Here is a 20,596-nt window from a genome sequence, read left to right on the forward strand (position 1 = left end):
AGTAATATCAGTGTGAATGTTCATTTGCACCTTTTTCAGGGAATAAGTGGGGTCTAACAATAATTTTAGTTCGTTAGATTTTCTTATCACCTGAGGCCCTATAAAGGTTCGGTTATGTACTGCTTTACATTCCACTGGTAGGGTGGTTTCTTGGGGCAAGTCTAGATCTGGATACAATGGGATCACGTCTCCTGGTAATTCTATCCTATATTCGACAGCACGCCCGGGGAAGCTAAAACCCCGTCCCAGTGTTTTCAACTCCCTTTCACATGTGAACGTCATTGACTGATCCAATCTAAATGCCATCTCACACTGTGCTTTTCCTTCCTCAGGACCACTAGATGCTACAATTTCTCCCGGAGAATGGAGAAGGGGGTGAGGGTTATAGGTTATGTTTCGAGGGTGTAGCTCCCCAAGTGAATCTTCTCTATAAATCACCGAGTTTCGGGGTTGTGATCCAGGTGGATCTTCTCTGAAGTCACTCCACTGACATGAAATTGGGCCCTTTTGCTGGGTCCAGGCAGTGGGCTTGCCCATTCTTACTGGACTAAAGGTAATTAGGTTATGTTCAGAGGCTGGCTCCAAGGGTTCAACTGTTAGCACTAGCCGCCTTGTTTTCCTTTCTTCTACTGGGTCAAGCTCTCGACACCCAATTTGGATTTGGTCTCCCTCGTATGCTACCATGGGGGACTGATGCCATATCTCACTCGCGTATGGCTGATTGTTACGTAAGGCATAAACCTCAAAATGGGGTCCTCTCAATCCCAACTCCGGGTGGATACACTGGTGTGCATGAGACCATGGGTCTATTGGGGAAGAGTCTTGGGGAAGAGCTATACTTATCGAGAGTCCAATGATCAGAGTTGCAAAGGTTTGAGGTGGAGTCAGGATCATGACGTCTGCTCCTCTTGTTTGTTCTCTTCCTCTTGTTTGTTCTCCGGAGCTTTCTTGACCCGTGAATAATGGATCCACGTAGGTCGCTCCTTGATCCGCACCACGGTGAAGATAGTCAGCAGCACTTGGAAAGGTCCCTCCCACTTCTCTTGTAGGGGTTTTCCTAAAAGATTCTTAACATACACCCAATCACCGGGATTAAACGGATGCAATTTACAGTCAGGTTGTTTAGGTTGGTGCTCTATCATCACAGTAGCATTTTTATCAAACTGTTTCCCCACCGTAATTACATAATCATAAATGTATTGATTACCGATTTGGTCTATGGCATCCCCATTTACAACTTGCATAGCATAATGTCTACCATACAAAATTTCGAATGGGCTTAACCTTTCCTTTGATCTTGGTTTCACTCTCAGCCTCAGCAGAACAATAGGCAAAGCTTGATACCACTGTAAATTAGTCTCCTGGCATATTTTGGCAATTTGCTGTTTGATGAGATGATTCATCTTTTCCACTTGCCCACTGGCCTGTGGACGGTAAGGCGTGTGTAATTGCCATTTGATTTGTAATGCTTTACTTATTGCTCTCACTATTTTGCACAGAAATATGTACCTCTATCCGAAGAAATGCTCTTCGGTACCCCAAACCGTGGAATAATTTAATTCAACAGTACTCTAGTTACCTCTCTTTCCTTATTTGTCCTACAGGGGAATGCTTCAGGCCACCCAGAAAATGTGTCAGTTAATACCAACAAGTACCGAAACCCCCCTTTTCTTGGGAGTTCAGAAAAATCAATTTGCCATACCTCACCTGGGAATTTACCTCGGTTTATGGCTCCTTGGTGTACTTTGGTTCCTGTATTCGGGTTGTTCTTCAGACACCGTTCACACTGGGACGTAACGTGTTTTATAGTAGTAAATAATTTTGGTCCTGCTATTCTGGTCTGCAAATATTGGTAAAGCGAATCTAGGCCCCAATGGGCCTTCTCATGTTCTGCCTTCACAAACTGCCACATCACGTTTCCTGGTATCACTAACTGTCCTGTTTCTAATCGACCCCAACCATTTTCTAGTATTTTGCCCTTATTCCTTTGAATCCACCTATAATCTGATTCTTGGTAATCTGGCTGGATATTGATATCCAGCTCCCCTGGTATTAGGGCCGCTATTTCCGCTTCCCTATTTCTTGTGGCCGCCAATTTAGCCTCTATATCTGCCTTCCTGTTCCCTATTTCTGGAATAGTATTGCCTTTCAAATGCCCCTTGCAATGCATTATGGCCACCTGTGTTGGGAGTTGGACCGCCTCCAGCAGTCGCAGAACCTCTTCTGCATGTTTGACTGTTTTTCCTTGTGTAGTCAACAGTCCTCTTTCTTTCCAGATGGCTCCATGAGCATGTACGACAGAAAAGGCATATTTAGAGTCTGTCCATATATTAATTTGCATGTTCTCTGCTAATTCCAGGGCTCGGGTCAGAGCTATCAGCTCTGCCTTTTGAGCTGAAGTCCCTGCAGGCAGGGGGTTTGACTCAATTACCCTCTCTGTAGTGGTGACTGCATAGCCAGCCATTCTTACTCCTTGCTTCATGAAGTTGCTGCCATCCGAAAACCAGTTGTCCGCGTCTTCGAATGGCTCTTCTTTGAAATCTGGGCGACTGGAGTAGACGGCTTCAATTGTTTCCAGGCAGTCATGTTCGATGGGTTCTGCTGGGGCTCTTCCTTCTAAGAATGAAGCTGGGTTCACAATATTAGTTACCTGAATGGTTACATCATCTGATTCAGCCAGGATGGCCTGGTACTTTAAGAATCTGGAAGGCGACAACCAATGGTTGCCTTTCTGTTCTAGCACAGCTGACACAGTGTGGGATACTAACACAGTCACCTTTTGGCCCAGCGTAAGCTTCCTGGCCTCTTCTATGTTAATTATCACTGCGGCCACTGCCCTCAGACAGCCTGGCCATCCTTTACTTACTTCATCCAATCGCTTGGAGAAGTAGGCCACAGCTCTCTTGTGTGGTCCCCACTGCTGTGCTAGTACTCCTAGGGCCATCCCTTGCCGCTCATGGGAAAATAGCCAGAATGGTTTTGACACATCTGGGAGACCTAAGGCTGGTGCTCTCATCAGCTCCCGCTTCAGCCTCTTAAAGGCCCCTTCCGCCTCGGGAGTCCAAACTAGGGCATTCTTGGTTTCCTTTAGCAAATCATACAATGGTTTAGCGAGTATCCCATACTGGTAGATCCATAGCCGACACCAACCTGTCATCCCCAGAAAGGCGCGCAGGTCTCTCACTGTCTCTGGTTTGGGCATCTGGCAGATGGCCTCTTTCCTGGCTGCTCCCAGGGATCGCTGTCCTCTGGAGATTTCGTATCCCAGGTACACCACTTCCTTTTGCACCAGTTGTGCTTTCTGTTGAGAGACTCGATATCCACTTAAACCCAGGAAATTCAACAAGGAAATAGTCCATTCAATGCATTCTTCCTCCGTCACTGTCGCTATTAGGAGGTCGTCTACGTACTGCAGGAGGGCGCCATCTCCCGGTGGCCCTTCCCATTGTTCTAATTCTTTGGCTAACTGATTCCCAAAGATCGTGGGCGAGTTAGACCAGCCTTGGGGCAACCGTGTCCAGGTAAGTTGGGTCTTTCTCCCCCTATCTACTGATTCCCACTCAAAGGCAAAAATCCTTTGACTCTCGGGGGCTAAGGGAAGGCAGAAGAATGCGTCTTTCAAATCTAATACGGTGAACCAGGCCAGGCTATCCTTTAGCCTAGTTAAAAGCGTATATGGATTAGCAACCACCGGGTGTAATGTCTTGGTTATTTCGTTTACTGCCCTCAGATCCTGAACGAGCCTATACGTTCCATTAGGTTTCTTTACTGGCAAGATCGGTGTATTAAAATCTGATTCACATTCTACCAATAACCCCAGTTCTAAAAACCCTTTGATTATGGGCTCAATTCCCTTTCTGTCTTCTATCCTCAGAGGGTATTGTTTTCTTACCACCGGTCTTGCCCCGACCTTAAGTTCGACAACAATCGGTGTCGCTCGTTTTGATTTTCCAGGTATATCCGTAGCCCATACTAATGGATAAGTCTTGCTCAGGATTCGCTCGAAGTTGTGGTTCTCAGGTTTGGGTTCCACACAACTGATTGTTAGGCTTAGGGCTGTAATCAGTTGTTCATCGTTTACTTGAAATTCCAATTTGTCTTTATTGAACTTTATTATGGCCCCCAGGTTTTCCAATAGGTCTCTTCCCAATAAGGGCTTTGGCGAATTTGGTAAATACAGGAACTGATGAATTCCCATTTGTTTCTCAATTTTGTATTTAATGGGTTTCAAAAAGTAAGCCTTTTCTGGTTGGCCTGTTGCTCCCACAACTTGTACAAATTCATCACTTTTAGGTACCAATTCCTGATTTAAAACTGAAAAAGTTGCTCCCGTATCAATTAAAAAGCTCAATTCCTTTTTACCTTCCCCTAGCTCCATTTTAACCAGTGGGTCTGCTAGGGTACGGCCCACCGGTCCCCGTCATTCACTATCCTGATGTGTGGTGGTGGTAGTGGCCATAAATCTTTCCCTCAGTTGGGGACATTCTCACCTCCAGTGCCCCATCTGTAGGCAGTGCGCACATTGATTTGGCCCTACCCTAGTGGGGTGGGGCTGGAGTCTTCCTCCCCTTCCCATTGGGTTGCCTCTACCCCTTCCTCGAGTTCCAGGTTCCGGGTAACCTGTCTTCTGAGCTGCCACTGCTACAGCCACCACTCGAGCTATCCTCCTGTCTTCCTTTTTCTTCTCTTCTGCTTCTCTATTATTGTATGCCTTCCATGCCTCGTTCAGCAGTGTCTCTAGGTTTTTGTTTGCTGGATGCTCAAGCTTTTGTAACTTCTTCCTGATGTCTGGGTTACTCTGTCCCATCATTAATCCTAACAGGTGTTGTTTCCCTCCTTCCGTTGCTCTCTTATCCTCTATCTGAATTACTATATTCAGCTTCTGTGAACTGTTCTCTGCCTCCCTTTCGCATGTCTCACTGTCATTCTTCTCACTATATTTCAACTTTGCCAGTGAGTTACTTTTGTCTCCCGTCCTTGGTGTGCTGGTTTCTATTTTACAGGAACCTGATTTCCTTAAACTTCCATTACTAGGTGTGCTACTATCCCCACATGGGCTTAGTTCGGGCAGGCTGTGTGTCTCCCCTCGGCTCTCTGTTCCATGTGGACTGCCTTCTTCCCTCTCAGCTTCTAGTCTGGGTGGGCTGTCAGCATCCCTGTAGCTCCCCGACCCCTGTGTACTATCTGGTCCCTGCGGGCTGCTTTCTTTCTTTTCAATCCTCGATCTTAATGGGCTATCCTCTTCCCAACTGTTGTCTAATTTCTGAGGGCTGTGCCCAAACTTCGATTTCCACCATCATTCTAGTTCCTTTAATGGGCTAGGATCCCCTTGTTCCTCTTTTGGCCTGGGAAGAGGCCTTTCCCGTCTTGGGGCGAATGGATGGTATTCCCACAGGCTTATTGCGCTCTCCTTTCCACTATCCCTTCTTGTTAATTTAAGACATTGTTGCCCAATGCTACATGCATCACAGCAACGTTCTTTAGGCTTTGAACTTTTCTTATCTTTTTCCAGGGCTAGCACCAGGGGGTCCTGAGGTGCTACATTTATCCCGCACTCTCTTTGCCACTCCGGTTTATTTCTTAGGGTAAAGAACATGTCAGCATACATCACTTCGTCCCATTTATTAAATCGGCGGAGGAAGAGCATCAGTTGTAAAATAGTGTTATAATTAGTTGTTCCCTCCGGTGGCCATTTCTCATTGTCATCTAACTTATACAACGGCCACCACTGTGTACAATATTTAAGAAGTGTCTTTTTACTGATGTTTCCCCCTGGAATCCCTCCCAAGTCCTTCCACTGCTTTAAGATACATCCTAAGGGGGTTTTCATATTTACGTCCTTACTCTGTTGACCTCCCATGGCTATTCCCTGTGTCTGTTTAACCCGATCAGTCCCTTTCTCGCAAGTACTGTAAGCCAATGCAGAGTGGGACTCCCTCCTGCTTCGCAGCGATGCTGCGTTTCATTCACTCTCACCCACACACACACACCTTTATGAAATAGTTCCTACCTTATGGTCTATATCAGAACAGACTGTTTTACCAGGTTTGGTTACGAGAGGTTGCCTACAGACCGTGAGATACCGGTTTGCCAGGTTCATGCAATCGCAACCATAGACAGTATATAGATGTTTCCTGTAAGATTTTGCAACAGACACACATAGAACAGACACAAAAAAAAATCACCGGCTGTCAGACCTCTCAAAGAGCAATCTTAGTTCTTAACCCTTAATCCACAGTATTATAACATTAAACACAATGTTAAAAACAGTTTCTCACACAGTAAAAACAGACCAAAGATACCAAGATAAACAAATACTCCTTCCAGCAGGACTTTAACCTGCGTTTTTTTTTTGTTTTGTTTTTTTTTTTGTTTTTTTTTTTTTTGGTTTGTTTTTTTTTTTGTTTTTTTTCCTACATTCACAAAACCAAATGCTGGGACTCTAACCCAGTAGCTGGGACTCTAACCCAGTAGCAGGACTTTAACCTGCGTTTCTATTACTGGGACTCTAACCCAGTAGCAGGACTTTAACCTGCATTTCTATTACCGGGACTCTAACCCAGTAGCAGGACTTTAACCTGCGTTTCTATTTCTGGGACTCTAACCCAGTAGGGATTCTTTACTGGGGCGTCCCCCAGCTTACCCTGAGAGCGGTCACGTCTGACCCTCGTTTCCCAAACAAAGCGCTTTATCCCAAAACCAACAAACAATTCAAATACCTCTTAAAGCCAATAGGCAATTAAAATACCTCTTAATTGAGCAGGAGATGCAGCCACCGTCCATCCGAGAGCACCGGTCCAGGGAAGGAGCTTCTCCCGACGAAAAGCCGTCAGAGGCGCCCAGAAGACCCCGGCCCCGGACCCGGCTCGGGAGAGGACCCTTAAGGCTTGGATCTCCTGTCTGGTGCCATAGCTCCTGGCTGGCTCGCCAGAAATGATGCCGAATTTTGCCCCAAACAGGCAGAGTGACTGCCTAATCAGACTCAGCTTAAGTCAATTAAGCAGGAGGTATTTTTATTAGCGACGCGTCGGAGAAATCACAAAATGGATTTCTGAGTTCACATAGCAAAAGCAAGCCTTATATACATTTTTGGGTATAGGATTACATCAGATCAGATACATAATCATGCATATTTATATGGGGCGTGATGTAGGTGGAGCGTGGGCGGAGCGTAGGTGGAGACATCTCTTTTGGGGGATTCTCAGGTGGTCGTTCCTGTTGCCTTCATCATAGACGGGGTCTTTCCGGTGAGTCTTCCTCTTTAAACTTTTGAACTCCTTTCCTAATTTGGTCAATTCCCGGTGTACTTGGCTTAGATCCCGTGGCTTGGCAAAACCCTTAGGGTCGCTTCGACATTGCTGGCTCTAAACCTGCTTAGCCCATTAGTTTCTCCTATACTTATCTCTTCCCCTGTCATGATGCTCTACCTCTCATTTAATTCATTGCTCTGTTTTCCTAGTGCTGTACTGTGCTTTCTCCGTGTGTTCTAGTGCTAGGCCCTGCTTTACATACCTCACATTCCATGTTTTAACCCATTACTTCTGGAAGGCTATCTGCTTTAGGGCTTCAGTTCTATACTGTCGGAAATGCGCTATGGAAGTGGCAATTGGCACCTGTTGCTCTTCTCCCATCAGGCGTCCTACTGCAGATGCATTCTCAGACAACCCAGGCAAGGTGTTCAATTGCTGGATGCCCTCTGTCTCTACAGCTGCTATTCCAAATGCCCATCTGAGTACTTTTGGGTCTTTGAAATGCCCACTTTGAAGGTAGTCTATGCCCAAAATACATGGGGCCTCTGTAATAGGACGCTTCTTCCACTCATTTCCCATTAGGCTCACATCAGCTTCCACCAAAGTGAAATCCTGAGATCCCCCTGTCACACCATCAATAGAAACAGACCCTGTCCCCACATGTCTTGATGGGATTAATGTACATTGCGCACCAGTATCAACCAAAGCTTTGTATTCTTGTGGTTCCGATGTGCCAGGCCAACGAATCTACACAGACCAGAAAACATGATTTTCCCTGGCCTCTACCTGGCTGGAGGCAGGGTCCCTCTAAGCCTGGTTATCCTCCTTTCCCTGGGCATATGTTTTGGATTTTCCTTCGAGGGGATCAGACATATCATCATTATCATACCTGGCCATTCGTCTACGGGCAACTGGAGCTGCTTTTCTTCTGCTGGCTTCCTTCAGTTCATGCACCTATCGTGCCAGAACAGCAATAGGTTTCCTATCCCACCTTCTCATGTTCTCCCAACAATCACGCAGGTAGAACCACAGCTCAGCTCGTGGGGTGTACCGTCTCTCACCATCTGGGAGACGTCTGCCTTGGATACCAAAACCTCTGATCTGTACTGCTGAAATTTGGAGAAGGTCTTCTTTAATCTCCTCTCTAAACTTCTTAGGATTCTCCTCTATTTATCCTCTAAGTTCTGCAGACGTGTTTCTACCACTGCGATTCTGGCATGTGTCGGGCCATATACAGAATCTGCATAGGCTTGGAGCTTCCTTGCCATGTCAAGCACAGTATCATCCCTCTCATCCCTCTTCATGATGGCTAAGGCAGAAGCATATTCATGTGGCCCAAGTCGTACAAGTTTTCGCCACATCACAGACGTGCATGGTACTAAGTCTGGGTTCCTAGTTACATCATCTGAGAACACAATCTCTGCCACTGCCATTTCTCTCAGGCGTTGAATCCCTTGCTCTATTGTCTTCCACTGGGTTTGTTGCATATAGAGATCATCTGCACACAGGTATCTTCGTGCAACACTGTCCAAGACCCGTGCCCAGAGGCTGTGAGGGTTAGCCCCGCTCATCGTTCCTTGGTCTATGACAGGATCCTGTGACAGGGATCCCAAATGCCTGGCTTCAGTGCCATACAGAATTGTAGCCTCACCTGCAGCATCCCAGAGATGGACCAGCCAACTAATTATGGATTCATCAGGTTGTCGAGTGTAATCCTTCTAAAAGCCACAAAGGTCCTTCAGGGAAAAGGACTCAATATTTGCAACTGATCTTGCATCTGCTGCTTTGACTCCTGATTTTATGTCAGGAGGCATTGAGGTTCCTTCTCCTTCATCATCATCATCATCATCATCCACTGGTCGATTGGTCTTGTCCTGCATTTCGCACTTCTAGTGCTGGTAGCAACAGCCATTGGTTTAGCTGCTGGCTTAGGCTCACTCTCTGGTTTGGCTGCTGGCTTCGAGCCTGGGCTGTTGGCTGCAGCCTGAATCACCGGGATAGTTTCTGATTTATCTCCCTGCCCCCCTGCCTCTGTCTGCTGCCCGACAGTATCTAGCAGCGTGCGATAAGTATATGCCAGGGCCCAGCTCACTGCAATGACCTTCCTCTCCTTAGGCTCATCCTGGTACTTCTCTTTCAGATATTTCCCCACCTCAGCTGGGTTCTGAATTTGTTCATGGGGAAAATCCCAGACTATAGGGTCAGAGAATTCCTTCAGGATTTGGCCCATATCCTCCTATTTCCCACACCACTTAGGATTTTCCACACCAGGGTCTACTCCTGAGTCAGGGGTCTCATCAGCCTGTCTAGAAATCTCAGCCCTCATTCTAGAGAAGCAGCAGGCTGTATAGAGGAAGGTTACCAGATTGAATACCAGAAAGATGGTTTCTTTAACATTGAGGGGAAACTGAACATCCTTCACTAGTGATGCAACCAATTCATAGGCGAAGAAGGAAAGCAGAGTCTGAAAAACCTCATCCCCTGCTCCTCCTCTAACAAACTAGATGCATAACCATAGCCATGAACCATTCATACCTGGAGCAGACCTAAGCATGTTTATGAACTTCTTTCAAATCATTGCCACCAAGCAAAGCAGGATAGCTATTCTGGTCACTGCCCCTCTGATGTAAAAACTATGTATTAGGGGCAATACTAAAGCTATTTCTGGATAAGAAAATAAACCTAGGGACTATAGAGGTATTAAAATCTCAAAAAACCCTAGGGACCATAAATGCATGCAAACCTTCACCCCAATAGACATTATGAATTCAAAAAGCATGGCTATTAGCTGCTTTAAACGAACACAGAGTAATAGCAACCAAAATGCAGTCAAAACAGGGTTTTTTCCATTCTCTCAAGCCCCGTGTTGGGTGCCAAGATTTTGTCCTGGTTTAGGGCGAATTTGGTAGAGAATCTCCAAAGGAGGGCCCCTCCAGAAAGCAAACCCACACCGCCCCTCCCCCCAACCAGTTCGGGAAGAATTCCTCAGAAAGAAGTGGAAAGAACCTGTTTATTTAACAGGCACAGCACCCCCCAGCACACAAAAGGAACAATATTGGATGATACCACTCTGAGAAAGGTGACAAAATCAGAAAGTGTCTTTCGGGGGTGGTTGCTCTGTTAGTCCCTCCGGCGCTGGGGCAGCTGCTGCAGCCAAACGGTGCAAACCCTCGGTGTTCCCAGGTCCCAGTCTGGAGCAGGTTCGAGATGGCTGAAGAAAAAGGAGAGGAGAAACAGTCCAGGAAGGAATTTGGACTGTTTAGCTAGAACTAGCTAATAAGCAGAAGCAAAAGCAAGCAGAAGTGAGAGCAGGGAGAGAGCGAGCAAAGCAGAAAGCAAAAAGCGAAACCAGCCCTATGTACTGCCCTTCTCTGTATCGCTGATAAGAGAAACCCAAACAAAACTTTCACTCTTCAGAGCTGGTGTTAAAGGCACAGAACACATAAATGGGGATACAAGCATCATAATGTCACCCCAGTACAACATCAGAGGAAAAACAGTTCACATCAGAAGAAGGACACCACAAAACTTGATCCAAGTGGCTGAGGTATGGATATGGGAAAGGGAGCATGTGAAAGGACCTCCCGTGGTCCTGAAAATGCCCATAGTGCACCCCACCTGGGACTACAACAGCACTGGGGGAAAGAAAGACATGGAGGAATACAGAACACTGATTACAAGTGGTATCAAAGAGGCAACTCCATGTAATCAAAATGCCCGTAAGGCTTTTGATGAGCAGAAACAGAGGGAAGAAACCCCAACAGAGTGGTTAGAAAGGTTGAGGAAAAATATGAGGCAATATTCAGGAGTTGACCCTGACACGGTGGCCAGACAAATTTTACTAAAGATAAATTTTGTCACTCATGCCTGGCCAGATATACGGAGAAAGTTAGAAAGCTGGATGGTTGGCGAGAAAGGAGATTAGAGGATCTTTTAAGAGAAGCACAGAAGGAGTATGTAAAGAGGGATGAAGAGAAAGCCAAAGCAAAAGCCAAGGTAATGGGAACTGCCATTAGGGAAGGAAACCAGCACATAAGGTACTACCCAGGTAAGGGAGAGGGATTCCAAGTGCAGGAAGATAGATGGAGGGGGGAAGCAGCTCCTTGGGACTGGGCACAAAAAGGAGAGTTTGGTAAATGGGGGAACCTAGGACGAGTTTGATTTTACTGTACAGTGGGCATATCAGAAAGAATTGACCCCAGATGGAAAAGGAGCTGAAGGTCTATGAGACTGAGCAAAAAGGAGAAGTTGGAGTCCAGGGGTGTCAGGGGCTCTACCTCCTGGGGACAGAATACCATCAGGAACCCTTGATAACTTTAAAAATAGATCCCCATGAGGAAGTATTTGGATTGTTAGTAGGCACAGGGGCTGAAAGAACTTGTGTTTGTAGAATCCCAAAGGGGTGCAAAAAGGATCAAGATACTGTGCAAGTAGTAGGTTCTAAAGGAAGGTTCAAAGCCTCAGTTATAATGCAAATAAAGTTTGAAGGAACAAATAAAATAGGAATTGGGCATGTTCTATTAGTTCAAGAAGCAGGATGCAATATATTAGGGTGAGATTTACAAGTGCAGTTAAGCATTTTAATACGCCCAGAGGAAGGAAAAATGGTGGTTAAACTTCTCGAATAAGGGAAGAGGATGAGGGCAAAATTCATGAGATGGTGTGGGCAAAACCAAAAAATTGAGGCAAATTGAACGTGAAACCTACAGTAATAAAATTAATTGATGACAGCTATCCAGTCTGTGTATGACAATACCCACTCTCGCTGGAAGGGAGACGAAGACTGCAGCCACTGATCCAGGACCTACTTGAGGATGAGACCTTAGAACCAGGATGAGACATTAGAACCGTGTATGTCGCCCCATAATACACCCATATTACCAGTAAAGAAGTCAGATGGGACTTACAGGCTTGTCCAAGATTTGAGAGAAGTGAACAAGAAAAACAGTGAATTGGTACCCAGTAGTGCCTAACCCCTATACACTACTGACTAATATCCCCCCAGCACACCAGTGGTTTAGTGTCATAGACCTAAAAGATGCTTTTTGGGCAGATCTGCTGGCAGAGAAAAGCAGGGATAGGTTTGCTTTTGAATCAGAGGACCCCGATTCTGGGAGGAAGCAATCACTTTGGTGGATTAGGTTACCCCAAGGGTTTTCCAAATCTCCAAACCTCTTCGGTCAAACCCTAGGAGAAGTAACACAATTCTTCTCCATCAAACCTGAGATAAAGCTCATCCAATATGCAAATTATTTCCTTTTCACAGGACAGGAAGAAAAAGAAATTTGGGAATCCATTATAGTGTTGTTAAATTTTCTGAGGGACCAAGGATTTTGGGTATCAACAGGGAAACTCAAATTTGTAGAGAGGGAAGTAAAATTCCCTAGGACATGTGATTTGTCAAGGGAGCTGGCGGCTGAACCCTGAGAGAATTACGGGGTTAGTCTCACTCCCACCAGCAAAAACAAAGAGAGAAGTCAGAAGGTGTCTAGGCTTGTTGGGATATTGTAGGCTATGGATTGAAGGATACATGCAGGCCATCCAGTTCTTGTATGAAAATTTAGTGGAAGAAGAGATTAGGTGGGGAAAAGATGATGAACAAAAGTTTGAAGCTTTAAAGCAAAAATTAGTCAGTGCACTCAGTCTTCCTGCCGTCTATCTGTTTGTGGATATAGAAAAAGGGGTAGCACATGGATTATTAGCCCAGGACTGGAGAGGATCCAGGAAACCAGTGGCCTATTTATCAAATTTACTAGACCCTGTCAGCCGGAGATGGCCAACCTGCATTCAGGCTGTGGCAGTGACTGCCCTACTCGTGGCAGAAAGCAAAAAATTACCCTTTTGGGGAACAATTGAAGATAAGTATCCCAAAATCAGTAAGGAGTATCCGGAGCCAAAAGGCTGAGAAATGACTCACTGATTCCCGAAGGCTACAGTATGAAGCCATCTAAATCGATAAGGGTTTAGAGCTAATCATGAGTAACCAACTCAACCCTGCCCAGTTTTTGGATGGAGAAAGAGATGAGAAACTAATACATAATTGCCTAGAGGTTATAAACTGTCAAACTAGAGTAAGAGAGGACGTAACAGATCAACCACTCCAAGGTGGAAAACAATTGTACATTGATGGATCTTCACGGGTAATAAAGGTGCACAGAGTATTGGGATACGCTATAGTGCACGAAGGGTTGGTAGCCATAGAAAAGAGAAAGTTACCTTCCAACTGGTCAGCCCAAGGTGTGAGTTGTGTGCCCTAAAACGAGCTCTGGAAACATTAGCATGGAAAAGGGGAACAATAGATACAGGACTCAAAATACACTTTTGGAATAGTGCATAACTTTGGAAAAATTTGGGAAGAGAGGGGGCTATTAAATTCAAAAGGAAAGGGACTGATTCACGAAACTTTTGTCTTAGAGGAGTTAGAAACCTTACAATTGCCAGAAGAAGTAGCAGTGGTGTATGTTAAAGGGCATCAAAAAGAGGCAACTCAGGAGGCATGAGGGAACAATTTATCTGATTTTGAAGCTAAAAATGCAACTGAATCAGAGACAGATAAACTAATAATGGTGTTAACACCCATGAGACAAATGCAAAAAGTCCCCATATTCAGTGGGACAGGAAAGGAAGAACTCCTTAAAATAGGAGTCAAGAAAGATAACAAAGGGAAGTGGAGATGAGCAGATGGGAGGCAAATATTGAATAAAGCCCTTGCCAGGTAAATGTTAGAAGGCATAAGTGGAACAACACATTGGGGTACACAAGTGCTAAGAGATCAGTTTCTAAGGGATTTGGGCTGCATAGGAATTTTCAGAATAGCTAAGCAAGTAAGTGAATGGTGTATGACATGTCAAAAAGTGAGTAAGAAAATCGTGAGGAAAAGACCCAGAGGAGGGTGAGAACTATCCTTAAGGCCCTTTCAAAACATCCAAGTAGACTTTACCGAGCTTCCCCAGGTACAACAGTGGAAGTTTTTGCCAGTGATAGTAGATCACGTGACTCATTGGGTAGAGGTGGTACCCACTGTGAAAGCCAGTGCCAGTGTTATGAGTAAAACACTTCTAGAATCAATCATTCCCCAATATGGGATGGCAAATAGGATTGATTCAGACCAGGGAACTCATTTCACATTGAAGATATTGCAGAAAGTTGTTCAGGCCCTGGGAATAAAATGGGAATTACACACTCCATGGCATCCACAGAGTTCTGGTTGGTAGAGAGAATGAATCAAATTCTTAAAAGAGCTCCAGTTAAGCTAACGATTGAAACCCAAATGTCATGGATAAAATGTTTCACTTTGGCCTTATTAAGAATTAGAACCCAATCCCAGTCAGATCTGGGGGTGTCACCCCATGAAATTATGTTTGGGTTACCCTTCCTGACCTCACCCCAGAAGGTTGCCACCTATCAGGAAAGGGAAGCCAATGCCAAGAAATGTCTATAGCACAAACCTTAGAAGGGCTAAGGCATAAAGGGGCAATTCCTCAAACTACCACCCTGGATTTCAGAATCCATAATATTAATCCTGGGGATTGGGTGATGATCAAGTCATGGAGAGATCAGCCTCTAACTCCTCAGTGGGAAGGTCCCTTTCAGGCACTGCTCACCACCGAATCGGCCGTGCAAACTGCAGAGCTGGGATGGACTCATGCCAACAGAATCAAAGGCCCAGTAGGAGAACCCAAAGAGTGGACTGTAACGTCCAGGCTGGGTGAAACACGATTGACTTTCAAGCAGAGACTGATAGACAACCAGAAAAAAACACCAAGACGCCCAAAAAGTAGAGTCAAGCTTCCACCAACCAGCTCAAGAACTGTCTTCCTTTTTTAGTGGGTGAGAATTACCAGCATCTGTTGAGGAGAATTACACAAGGGACTGTAAAAGGTAATGGGGCAGGATCCTTAAGAAGTAAGACAAGGAATAGAAGGCAAGACCGGGTTGGCTCCTTTGTTCACTACCAAGAAGGCTCCATAGCCCTGCTGTGGGTAGCAACCCCGTAGGCATGGTAAGGTGGGGACAAAGGCCATACCAGACCTCTATCATTGCTCAGTTGCCTTTTAATTCAGCAGAGACTGGAGGGCAGGACCGAGTTGGCCTCTGTACTCACCCCTAAGGTACACTGACTATGGGTAGCAGCCACATAGGCACGGCAGATGGGAGTCAAAGCCATACTGGACCTCTGGAATGCCCTTTTGTCCATTCCAAATAAGTGTGTCTAAGAAAAACCTGAGATTTTTTCTCCTGTCCCACTGTCTTTGCCCACATCAACAGATGCTGGTATGACTCATTCAAGAGAGAGAGAAAGTTTTTACCTAATTGTTCAAGCAAAATGACTTAGAGAAAAAGAAAAGGGGAGCTTGTTATAGATTAGTAATGTTATGGTTGACTATCACAATTAAGGGGTGAATATTAAATACATGTTAAGAAAAGTTTTGTAGATGTATAGTTATCCTTCCCCTTCCCTTGCATTGTTATCACAGGATGGCCTCAGTAGTCGGGGCATTTAGGAGGGTTGGCTTGTTACTCTGGCAGCACCTGACCTCCAATCAAGGTGTAAGACAGTGATCTCCAACAGTGGACAGTGAAGGAGTTGATTGACAAGACCTTGGGAGGGGCTAGAGGTACAAAAGACAGAGCATCCATTTTGTAGATGAGCACATAGTGACTGAATCCTTTGTCCTGGTGCTGTATTCTTTTCTTTATTCAGTCTTCTGTTGTATTTTGATATGGCCTTAATAAACCATTTAAGATATTTGAAAGTAATAATTGTTTCTCACATGGGGTTGGGGAATGTAGGGCAAGGTTGTCCACACTGGGTCAGCTCCAAGGTACAACTTCACTGACCTGGCCAGACCAACTTAGGAGAGACCCTGGATCAATATCAATCACAGAATGCTGCAATCACATCTTGTATAATAAGAACAGCAATAAAAGACACCCTTTAAGATAGGAATACATATTTCTTAGAAGCTGTTTAAAATAATTCTCCATAACTGTCAAAGGAATACTTCCTAAAGAACTGCTCCAGACCAGAGAGAAATCAAGGCAGAGCCATGGTTTGTCAGGACAGGCTTGATCCTAATGAGCCCCGTGGTGCATTTGGAGCTAAGCCCTTGAACATCAGGGCCTGAGAGAAGATTGCACAAACCTTTCCAGGAGTCAAAGTCAGAGAAAAACCCCAAAGTGTCTCAAAGCATGAATGGGTCTCATTGAGGTCCATCCCCAACACAGGCCCCTCATGGACTCATTGGAGGAGAGAATTGGAGCCCAGGATGGCAAAAAAATTCTCTGAGAAATTCAGTGTAGAAAGGCAAAATCGATACTACCTTAAAAACCTTGAGTATCTCAAAACAATAATGAGCCCCACTGAGTGTCAGTACAAAGCCCTCAAGGGACTGGTTAAACAGATAATTGGGGCCATGATTGCACAAACCTCTCACAGAGTCTGTATCAAAAGGGAAACACCACGTACCATAAAATAACTGAAGTACCTTGAAGTATTAATGAGCCCCAATGAGTGTTGTTACTGACAAAGCTTCTCCAGGGACTAATTAAAGCAGGTAATTGGAAGCCATGATAGCACAAACCTCTCAGAGCCTCCAAGGCAAAAGCCAAACCCAAAGTCCTTTAAAAAATCTGCAGTCCCTTCAGGGAGCATTCAGGAGCCCCCAGGGCCATTCCTGAGCAAGGCTCCCCAGGGACTCCTTCCTGCAGATCCTTGAGGCCACTGGGATGTGGGCTAGGGGGGGAAGCTGAGGGCAGGTCAAGAGGCTGACAGTGCCCAGCCTGGCTGGGGCTGTGCAAGGAGGCCCCAGGGCCTCAGGACAAGGTGTCTCCTAACAGCCCTTCGAGGCACAGACCCTGCTGTGCCCTAGGGCACCAAGACCTGGCTTCTCTTTGTCCCCACCTGTCATCACTGCCTGCACTTCTCTGCTCTGCCTGGGGCCTGGGGACACTTTCTCAGTGGTGTCCCTCAGTGGGACCCATTAAAAGTCCAAGAAACTTTGGAGTTGGATTCTGACTTGGAGTTCTGGAGAGGTTTCTTCAGCTCCCTCTCAGGGACTGATGTTCAGGGCCTGAGCACAAAGCCCCAGAGGCTCATTAAAGTCCTTGTGCTATGTCTGTGCTGCTGAGTCGGGCTGGGCTCCTGACACAGAGGCAGCTCCTGGTAACCAAGAAGAGCTTCAAAAGCACATTTCTCTTGATGAGTAGCTCTTTTGCCAGCCCAGCAGGGCTGTGGCACTGCTTGCAGCCACCCCGGGCACAGCACAGAGGCACAGAGAGTTTCAGTCAGTCAGGGCTGGGAAGGTGCTGAGAAGTGCCTGGGGCAGCATTACTGTCAGCCCTTGGCACAGGAACCTCTGGCTGCAGGACAATGCAGCTGCAGCTCCTGGAGCCATCTCCTCAAGCTGGAACATCTCAATGCCTACAGACGCTGTGAGTACAACTCTGAGTATTTCTGGTGCAGGGGAGGTGAAATGCTCATGAAACTCTGGCATGCTGAGGGGTTTACATCAGTCATAGAATATTTTCAAAATACTGAATTTTACAAAAATCAGGACATTTACAATAACTAAGTGGGTATCCTATTTCCTGCTATTGGAGAATGGCAGCCAACAGGAGATAAATATTAAAGGTTACTTATGAATTCTTATTATTATTTTTGACAAGTGCCAGAAACATCTGAAGTGCTACTTTTACTGATCAATAGGTTACCAGGAGATCCCTTATGAACTTTCAGCCATTCTGAAAGTGGCTATGGACAGCACCAGCATCACCTTTGCTGGACCCATCAGGCTCAGTCTGAGCTGTCCTTTCTCCAAGCTGTAAACAGAACCTGCCCCCAGCCAGTGCTCTGCAAACAGAGAGGATGCTGTAGGGCCAAGGAGAGTGCACAGAGATTTGGGGTCTGTGAGTGGTGGCACAGAAAGATCAGACACAGGGAAACACTTGTATAAGAAAAATCTCCAGGAAGCAGAGAGAAGATCAGGCAATGAGAGAAAACAAAACCCAGAAATGCTGTGGCAGGGACAGTTTAGAGATGCCCACAGAATCCTCTCCAGTGCAGCCCCTCCCTCTGAACAAGCCCCCTCCCTCCTGTGCCCCCAGCCCAGCCTCTGCCCTCAGGGCCAGGGCTCCAAGGCGTGCAGCCCCTCCTGTGCAGGCAGAGCTGCATCAGAGCCATGGGGCAACTCTTCAGCCGCAGGCCCAGTTCCCTCTGCAGAGCACAGGGCTGGGAGCAGCTGCCTGGCCCTGGGGGCTCTGGCAGGGGGCACAGCTGGCTCAGGGTGATGCGGCCCCCAGTGCTCGGTTCTTGGCAATGCTGTCAGGGCAGCCAGGGAAGGAGCTGCATCTCCCTTCATCCAATGCCATCATGAGGACACTTGGAAGTCTCCCTGAGATTTCAGTCCAAGTTGGGAGCTTCAATCCAGGGTGAAAAGCTGTCCTAGAACATCTCTGAGTTCTAAGATTGATGGGGAAAGGCATAGCTGTTCTGACACTGAAAATGCTGCTTGGTTGGTGAAATGAGCAATGTGAGTCCTTGGCTACCAATGTGAGGCTGACCTGTGGTGGATCCATTTGCTCTCAGCGGTACCTGGGTTTTTTTAGGAGAAGCATGTGAACCTGATCATCCCCTCCAAGAGGGTGGAGGCCAGTGAAATTTAAGGCCCAGTGAAATTCAGAACAGGTTACAATGACAGACCATCACCCCTCACTCTCCACTCATCATTTGCCTCACAGAACTTCCTCTCTTCTCCCTGGGGGCAGCAGAAATGCTGAGGGTGAACAGCAGCAAAGATACAGGGGACCTTACAAAAAAAACCAACAGAACTCTTAAACACAAAAGAGTGTCTGTGTGTTACAGGGGGGGTATATGAGAACGGGCTTTAATTTTTATTGCAGGTATCTCCTCTAACTCTTCACTATCGTGTCTCCATGAACAGGTGCACATGTGCAGCCCCGGCAAATGTCCAACAGCAGCTCCATCAGGCACTTCCTCCTGCTGGCATTGGCAGACATGTGGCAGCTGCAGCTCCTGCACTTCTGCCTCTTGCTGGGCATCTCCCTGGCTGCCCTCCTGGGCAACGGCCTCATCATCAGCGCCGTAGCCTGCGGCCACCACCTGCACACGCCCATGTTCTTCTTCCTGCTCAACCTGGCCCTCAGCGACCTGGGCTTCATCTGCACCACTGTCCCCAAAGCCATGCACAATTCCCTCTGGGACACCAGGATCATCTCCTACACAGGATGTGCTGCTCAGCTCTTTTTCTTTCTCTTCTTTATTGCAGCAGAGTTTTCCCTCCTGACCATCATGTGCTACGACCGCTACGTGTCCATCTGCAAACCCCTGCACTACGGGACCCTCCTGGGCAGCAGAGCTTGTGCCCACATGGCAGCAGCTGCCTGGGCCAGTGCCCTTCTCAATGCTCTCATGCACACAGCCAATACATTTTCCCTTCCCCTCTGCCATGGTAATGCCCTGGGCCAGTTCTTCTGTGAAATCCCCCAGATCCTCAAGCTCTCCTGCTCACACTCCAGCTTCCTCATAGAGATTGGGCTCATTGCTGTAAGTGCCTGTTTAGGTTTTGGCTGTTTTGTGTTCATGGTTTTCTCCTATGTGCAGATCTTCAGGGCTGTGCTGAGGATCCCCTCTGAGCAGGGACGTCACAAAGCCTTTTCCACCTGCCTCCCTCACCTGGCTGTGGTCTCTCTGTCTGTCAGTACTGGCATATTTACCTACCTGAAACCCCCTTCCATCTCCTCCCCATCACTGGATCTGGCACTGTCAATTCTGTACTCGGTGCTGCCTCCAGCCCTGAACCCCCTCATCTACAGCCTGAGGAACCAGGAGCTCAAGGCTGCAGTGTGGAGACTGATGAATGGATGGTTTATGAAACATTAAACTGCTGGCCACATTCTACAAATGATTTTTAATAAAACTCATCCTTGATACTTCTTGTTGGTTTGGTTGTGGTGTATTTTATCCCTTGAATTTTTTTTTTCATATTGTCTACAAAGAGATGTCATTGTTTTTGCAATTTCTCATTTTGTTTCTCTCCACCTTCCCTGTGGCCACAGACTGTGTCAACGAGGGGCTGTGCTCTCAGGGACTTTAAGGAACTGAAGGATGTCCCAGCAGAGTTTTCTGCAGAGATGTCCTTTTATTGACTTTTCTGGGGTTGAAGCAGCAATGTCTGTGTGCAGAGCTGGGGGCAGATAAGGGCTGTCCAAGCAGCTGTGCCCAGCAGCTGCAGCAGCAGCACTTGGTGTTGCCAGTGCTGCTGCCGTGGCCTTGCCCTGGTGCTGCCCTGGTGGCCCTGGTGTTGCTGCAGGGCCTGAGTGCTCTC

At 46.6% G+C, this 20,596-nt stretch overlaps 1 protein-coding gene across 1 annotated transcript; it reads left to right on the plus strand.

Annotated features, from left to right (window-relative positions):
• Window positions 1-19,215: 19,215 nt before the first annotated feature.
• LOC134433902 (olfactory receptor 14I1-like) lies at window positions 19,216-20,151 on the plus strand. Its single transcript, XM_063182598.1, has one exon. The coding sequence runs from the start codon at window positions 19,216-19,218 to the stop codon at window positions 20,149-20,151; it is 936 nt and encodes a 311-aa protein (XP_063038668.1).
• Window positions 20,152-20,596: the final 445 nt, after the last annotated feature.

The sequence above is a fragment of the Melospiza melodia genome, unplaced genomic scaffold (genome assembly GCF_035770615.1).
Source record: "Melospiza melodia melodia isolate bMelMel2 unplaced genomic scaffold, bMelMel2.pri scaffold_28, whole genome shotgun sequence".
Classification (NCBI taxonomy): domain Eukaryota; kingdom Metazoa; phylum Chordata; class Aves; order Passeriformes; family Passerellidae; genus Melospiza; species Melospiza melodia.